At 34.6% G+C, this 8144-nt stretch overlaps 1 protein-coding gene across 3 annotated transcripts in view; it reads left to right on the top strand.

The window, feature by feature from the left end:
- The first annotated feature begins 589 nt into the window (after nt 1–589).
- ppp1r13ba (protein phosphatase 1, regulatory subunit 13Ba) overlaps nt 590–8144 on the top strand; it is a 109705-nt gene continuing 102150 nt past the window's right edge. For all 3 annotated transcript variants that reach the window (XM_049463737.1, XM_049463738.1, XM_049463736.1), the window contains exon 1: nt 590–915. In XM_049463737.1, the coding sequence (XP_049319694.1) occupies nt 637–915 (279 nt within the window). In that variant the 5' untranslated portion in view covers nt 590–636. The remainder of the gene's footprint in view (nt 916–8144) is intronic.

Genomic DNA, 8144 nt, shown 5'->3' with positions numbered 1-8144 from the left:
ACAATTTATAGTCACATGCATGACCATAACTTTTAACTTTTTAACAGTAATGAAAAAAAAAGAGATCATAGAAACTGTGTCACTTGTTCTTGAAAATGTTTTATGGGGTTTTCTGAACAAATACTGCCTGAAAGGTTCAAAGGATTTAATTTAATAATTATTTAATTTATTTTTATATCAAATAAATAAAAATAAAAAGTAACTATGTAACTTTTACTCAAAGTAGATTTTAAATTGAGCACTTTTTTACTTTTACTCGAGTACACCTTTAATTTATGTACTTTTTTTACATCAAATAAATGTAAAAAAAGTAACTATGTAACTTTTACTCAAAGTTCATTTTAAATTGAGTACTTTTTTAATTTTACTCAATTCGATCTTTAATTTCTGTACTTTTTTTACATCAAATAAATGTAAAAAAAAAGTAACTATGTAACTTTTACTCAAAGTAAATTTAAAATTGAGTACTTTTACTTGAGAATAATTTAGCAAAGTAATGGTACTTTTACTTAATTACATTTTTTTCAGTACTTTTTCCCACCTGTGTTTATTACAATAAGTTTATTCCAAGATTGTCTCTTTGATCCAGGTGATGATTCTTTATCTCCACCACTAGAAGGAGCAGTTCGGCTGAAGATGGACCATGAACTCCAGCTCCTGAACCCAAACACTCTCAGCTGGATTGGCTGCTGGTCTCACGTGTCTGACCCAGTTCAGCTCGGTGGATCTGCTGTGAGTCTGACTGAGAGCATCCCATACACTGCTGTCCCAACACCGCTAACCCCATCCTGCCCGGACCTTCTGCCCTGGACCATCCAGAACCACCCAGAACCCTTCTGTGTACCGTCTCACAGCACACAGAACCTCAGAACCACCAGCCTGGACCAGCCAGGACAGCCTGCAGACATGATGCCGGTAAGTTCAGCCTCTGGTTCTGGTTTCTCCTCCAGATTTTGGTGTTTAAAGTGTGTAAAGTCCAGATTCTGCAGGTTTCAGCTCTCAGCACTGTAAACACAGTTTATTTCAGAGTGTTTTGGGTGGTGTTATGGACTTACGAGTGTTTGTATGAGCTGTGTGGATGAGGAGAAGTTGTGTAAAGTGTTAATGATAAACTCTGTAGGTCACCTTCACTGTCTGAGAGTGGAGATAAGCTCCAGTAGATACAGTAACTTACAGCCGCAGTACAGAGTGTTATGTTACTGATAATGAGAATAAATGGACTGTTTGTACTGTATGAACAGATCTGTGCACTGCATGAGTGCTATATACCACATCAGTTTCTCTGATTTTGCTATTTATAGGTTTATGTTTGAGTAAAATGAATATTTATGTTTTATTCTATAAACTACAGACAACATTTCTCCCAAATTCCAAGTAAAAATGTTGTCATTTAGATCATTTATTTGCAGAAAAAATGAGAAATGGCTGAAAAAAAGATGCAGAGCTTTCAGTCCTCAAATAATGCAAAGAAGTTCAAACAAGTTCATATTTATAAAGTTGTAAGAGTTCAGAAATCAATATTTGGTGGAATAACCCTGGTTTTTAATCACAGTTAAAATTATGCATCTTGGCATCATGTTCTCCTCCACCAGTCTTACACACTGCTTTTGGATAACTTTATGCTGCTTTACTCCTGGTGCAAAAATTCAAGCAGTTCAGTTTGGTGGTTTGATGGTTTGTGATCATCCATCTTCCTCTTGATTAAAAATCATCAGTTTTAAGTGGTCTCTTATTTTTTCCAGACCTGTATATGTATAGTTTTTAGTACCAGTATCAATTTGGACACATCTCTTCTCAGTCACTGTGTTTCTTTCTTTTTATGATTTTTTACATTGTAAATTTATTATTGAAGACTATATTAAAGCTACATATCTGGAATAGTTCTATCTGGAAGAGTCTCGAAGTTGGAGTTCCTGGAGGTGATGAACAATACAGTTGCATCTCATTAAAAAATTAAATATCCTTTAAAAGTTACTTTATTTCAGTAATTCAGTTCAAAATGTGAAACTCATATATTATATAGCTGTATTAAACACAGAGTGATCTATTTTAAGAGTTTATTTCTTTTATTTTATTGATGATTATGGCTTACAGCCAATGAAAACCCAAAAATCAGTGGCTCTGAAAATTTGAATATTATATAAGACTAATTGGTACTTTTGGCAGTGTGGGCAGTGTGCCAAGTCCTGCTGGAAAATGAAATCCTCATCTCCATAAAAGTTGTCAGTAGCAGAGGGAAGCTGTAAGATATGAAGTGCTGTAAGATTTTGAGGGAAAACAAAACTGCACTGACTTTAGACTTATAATAAAACACAGTGGATCAACACCAGCAGATGACAGACATGATTCTCTCCAAACCATCACTGATTGGTGGAAACTTCACACTAGACCTCGAGCAGTTTGGACCGTGTGTCTCTCCACTCTTCCTCCAGACTCTGATCCCTTCATTTACAAATGAAATGTGAAATTTACTGGTCAAAGAACTACTTTCACTACTTCTATTACAGTTAAGCATCAGCTAGCTTGTTCTTGTTTCGTCATTTAGCTCAAGCTAACACTAGCCAGCAACAGCTTATTTGCATAAAAGTGTCAGAGCCCTTAAACGGCTCATTCTGAAAGGGACTGAAACTGGTAAGAATAGAGCTGATGAGATCTTTATCTTTAGCCCTATTTTAACTTGTGTAAAAAGAAGTATAATACATCCCCTTTAAGGGAGAGTCTAGAGGAAGGTTTGCTATTGTACTATTCTTTAAATCTGTTCACAAAAATGTACGCAAAACATCCCTGTTACATTTTTGAAAACATTGCATCCCATGATGAACTGAACACACCCAGAGCAGAAACAGAACACAGTACATTTTCACAGTTTCTCAGTGTTTTGTTGTATTAGTGTGTTGATGCTCATTCTTTAGCATTAGCTGTGTTGAAAGATGGGATGTAGAGCTTTAAAACAGAATGTGCAGTGCAGTGCAGTGTGAATTCTGGGCAGACTGGTTATCATTTCCTTTAGTCATGTGCTTGCTGTAAACAGGAATTCTCTATTAAAATGAGTTTCCAGTTTATGTCCAATGATATTAGCATTTTTAGATTTTTTTTTCTTTTTTTAGCAGCAGTGGAGGGCTCAAACTCTACCTCTTACACTGTACTCACATATATTCAATTAAATAAAGCGTTCAGTATTACGTATTATGCTTGGCATTAGTTTTAGAGCTATCAGGAGATTAAAAAAAAACGTAAATTAATCAAATTATTGCATGTGCTGTGATTAAATCACAATATTATTGATCATTATATATTTTACAGTTTTATCTGAGGAGTAAAATAATGAATAAATGAATACCTGCATCGATTTAAAAGCTCCCTGAAAAGAATAGATAATGTAAATGTCGTACAACTTTAGACCAATTTATTGAAGCTGTTGCTTTATTCACCTAAACATCCAGAGATTATTTTCAGGAGATTCTACACTACTTAAATATGGTTAAATAAGTAAATGTACTCGAATACACTTTTACATTAATAGCTGAAATATTTTGCTTTAAATGATTAAAAATGTAGAAATTTGACGCTATTTTTTAATTAGTAAAGTAAAAAAAAAAATAAACGAGCACACACTCGCCGCTTATCAACTCTTTGGCTCGTTTTCTGTGCTGTACACTGTACACTGTCGGTGCTTTTCAACCATTTGGCTTATTTGGCCTGTTTTCTGTGCTACAATTGCACACTCTTGCTGCTATTCCACTGTTTGGCTCATTTTCTATGCTACAACTGTACACTGTCACCGCTATTACACTGTTTGGCTCGTTTTCTTGGCTACAACTGTTCACTCTCTGCTTTTCAACTGCTTTCTACGCTAAAAATGCACAGCGGCTGGTGGAACAATGGAGACTTCAGAAGAGCTCATTCACTCATAGAAAAAACAAAGTGTGTAGTTGAAGTGAAGTTTCTAAATGAGTGCTCTCGCGCTCTCTCTCTCTCTCTCTCTCTCTGACTGAACATAACCTGGAATCAGATTCATCTGCTCTAAAAGGAGACCGCATCACACCCGCCCGGTTTAAAATGATTCTTTCGCATGCGCGGTGCCATTACCTATTCTCACCAGAGAAAACTTACAGACACCAGCTTTAATATTATCTAAACTGGGGCATTTATTATGAAGCCCATAATGGCAATCAGCTAAATGGTGATACAGCTGACTGTAATCTTAGCTGAATTAATGGCTGTTGTTTGATATGAAAATTATGTTTCTGTTAGATATGGGAAGTTATGCTGTTTGATATGATATGTGTATGATGTCTGTAAGTTACTCTGCTCTTCAGTTATGAAGGTCAGAACTCAGCTACAGATACAGCAATTTTTACTGTATTTCTCTGCAGAGCAGTGTGCATTATATTACTTTCTGTATTAATTAAGGAAGCTCCAGTATCTGGCCAGTTGGCAGCGTCCTCCCGATCGCATTACTTCATCAGATAGAGAAGCTCCAGCAGCACTTAGCCTGTGATTTGCTGCTTGGTTAGCTGGCGGGTTTAGTGGACAGTGTTATCTGTTTGGCAGGCGAGGACAGAACGCTTAGAGAGACGGCCTTCACCATTAGCTTAGCTTGAATTTTTATGTGTTGGAGAAAACTGTTGACGCCTCTTTTCTGGATACAAGACAAGATGAGATGTAGACGGTTGGGTATGAAGGTGTTCAGGTTCTGTATAGCATTCTGCAACCAGGGGTGTGCAATATTAACATAAAAAAACATAAGAAAAAAACATTAAAAAAAAATCTAAATAATTTGTGTAATTTTGACGATTGATAATTAACTATAATTTGGATTTTTCAAAAATTGGTTTGGAAACTTTTATTGTCTTATATTTTACTAGCCTGCACTTCTTAAAGGGCAATAATAACTGCTTACTAAAATGAATTAATCTTAGGTTAGTCTTAGGTTGTTAGATTGAAAAATCTAATTATATGTATAATAGTGGTGTCAATCACTTAAAATGAATTAGTATTAATCACTACAATTTTATGTGATTAATCATGATAAAATACATGATAAAAATGTTTTAAATATTGCTAGTTCTCTGTATTGCTGGGAAGACAGTAATAGAAGACATTGTTTTATTGTGTGTGACATTAAGTGGTGCTATGTCGACAAGCTGAAGGAAAATGAAGCATTTAGGTAGGCCTGGACAATAATTTGATATCGGTAATTTTCGCAATAAGAAATGTTTCGATAAAGGTGATACTGTTTATATTAAATGCTAAAGCACTTTTGAAGCTTAATTGTTGTAACTAAGTTATTTATAGTTTGCTTATTTGACTGGGATGTACAGTACTGTGCAAAAGTTTTAGGCAGGAAAATAAATTACACTAATCCATTTATCTCAGCAATACGAGTGTTTTTTACCTGGAAAAAAAGCACCAGATGCAAATAAAAACAGATAAATGAAGTTAAACAGATGCAAATAAACATAAATACAGTAAAACATAACAAGGAATTCTCATTTTTAACTATAAGTATGTTTTATATCTGTGAGCCGAGCTGAAGAACAAAGTGTAGAGATTCCAGATTTCTCCTGGATGCTCCTCAGCCAGCATGTGTATATTATGTTCAGTTCCGTCAGCAGCTCACCTGATTTACCACATTTACCAATTTAACAAACCAGGTGTTGATTAATATGATGAGAACTAGAAAAAATAACTCTATTAAACTCAGATGAGGAGGAGAGATTAGGCTTCAGAGATCTAAATACATTTTACTGATAGCAGTAGGTACAGATTTATATTGCAGGAAATCTTAGCAGTTTTTTTAAAGCCTTCAAAGTATTCATACCGAAATTATATTGTATCGACCGAAATTAAGAAATATATCGTGATATAAATTTTGGCCATATCGTTCAGCCCTACACTGAGGAAAGTAGCAATTAGCATCCTTAGAAAGAACCAAGACTCAGTCAGAGGGACCCATCCTCCTCAGGTCGACAGGTCCTCCTGTTCAGAAAGTTAATGTGGAGCTATAGATAATGTAGAAACAGGTTCTACAGAGTTATGAGTGTAATGAGGTGATGGGCACATGCTCACTGTTAATGTTAAAGAGATAATAGGGAGAATTCTTGCTCACAACACCACGGCAAATGCAGTGATTGGGCGATGGCTGGCGGGCAATTGAGTACTGAGCTGTGGAGCAGTGGAACTGTGTTCTCTGGAATGTTGGCGCTCCATCCATTACTTTTGGATGGCATGAGTTAGTTGGGAAGTTGGGGATGAGGTTGGGTGAAGGGGTTATTTTGACCCTACTGCCTAACCCGTGTGTTTAAACCAGCCTCTAGTCTTCTATTGGAACACTTCTGTGAGAAAATTTGATTGTATTCAGTCCCATGCAAGAAGAAAACCTTGTCTTGCCAGCTGCCACCTTCAGCAGTAGCTTCCTGTTTGTTCTGCAGTTTGTTGTTTGGGTGCTACAGGGTGAGGCACTTGTTTGTTGAATGCTAATGAATTATAGCTGATCCGACTCCTTTCCAGAGAAATTCTGCAGAAATGCTTCTCCAAATACGATTTGTAGGATTTTTACTGTATATTAATAAGATTTAAACTGTCCAGTTATATCTAGTGGTTTATTGAATGTAGGTGTGTCAGAAAAAAATCTATATCATATTGTATCGTAATATTTTGTTTTAAAATACTGTATCGATATCCTAAAACATAGTGTTGATTATTAATCATTAGTTTACATGTGAAGATTGGTGCCAGAAGTGGTTAATTTAGGAAACCCCGGCCGCAAATAGCAGTGTAGTATTCTGTCGTTAGATCCTGCTGTTCTGGTTGGATAAAAAGTTAACTCTTGTTTTACTCAGATTTTAAAAATATAATATTTTTATTATTTATTATATTATAAGATTTGTAAACCCTGTTTCACGATATGTAATATTGCAATGTTTTTGCTGATTCGCAGCCTTGAAATCCATTTAGAATTATTTAGTATTCACTATTAATCATTTAGTATCTGTTATAAATTGTTTAAAATGTACTATACATTGTTCTGCATCTGCTATGATTCACTTTATTGATTTTGTATCTACTATGAATGATTCTGCAACTATTATAAATTATTTAGTATCCATCATGAATTGTTCAGTATTATTTATTGATTATCCTGTCTAACTTTTGTAGTATTTAATATACAGCTCTGGGAAAAAAAATAGAAAAAATTGCTATTTATAAAAACCTCTGGAATATAATCAAGAGGAAGATGGATGATCACAAACCATCAAACCACCAAACTGAACTGCTTGAATTTTTACACCAGGAGTAAAGCAGCATAAAGTTATCCAAAAGCAGTGTGTAAGACTGGTGGAGGAGAACATGATGCCAAGATGCACGAAACAAAAACTGTGATTAAAAACCACCAGGGTTAATCCACCAAATATTGATTATTTCTGAACTCTTAAAACTTTATGAATATGAACTTGTTTTTTCTTTTCATTATTTGTTCTCTTTTTCTGTAAATAAATGCACTAAATGACTATAATATTTTTATTTGTAATTTGGGAGAAATGTTGTCTGTAGTTTATAGAATAAAACAACAATGTTCATTTTACTCAAACATAAACCTATAAATAGCAAAATCAGAGAAACTGATTTAGAAACTGAAACGGTCACTTAATTCTTTCCAGAGCTGTATGAATAGTACTCAGAAAAGTCAAAAGTTTGGACACACCTTAAAATTCAGTGTTTGTCTTTTATTTTTAAAATGTTCTGTATTGTAGATTAATGCTAAAGTCAGCCAAACTTTGAAGAAAAACATTGAATTATTTAGTAAAGAAAACACATCTTGTCTCTTAATAAAGTGTGAAGTAAAGTAGTGAAGAGGTAGATTTACAGGTATACAGTGAATAGTGAATATTTGAGTAATGTTCTAATAAAAAAAGAAAAGAAATACTTAATTATCCTCAAATTATCCTAAAGTGCAGTCACTGCACTGCAAGACCATCTAAAACATTATAATGATGGAACTGGCTCTCATTAGGTCCGCCTCAGGAAAGGAAGAATGAGAGTTTCCTCTGTTACACAGAATAAGTTCATCAGAGTTACCAGCCTCAGAAACCACAAGTATTTAGGTTTGTTTAACATGTTTAAGTTCACACTAAGAAAAG

This window comes from Astyanax mexicanus, chromosome 14 (genome assembly GCF_023375975.1).
Source record: "Astyanax mexicanus isolate ESR-SI-001 chromosome 14, AstMex3_surface, whole genome shotgun sequence".
Lineage (NCBI taxonomy): Eukaryota > Metazoa > Chordata > Actinopteri > Characiformes > Acestrorhamphidae > Astyanax > Astyanax mexicanus.
Note: the sequence above shows the minus strand (reverse complement) of the source record. Positions and strands in the feature narration are given on the sequence as shown.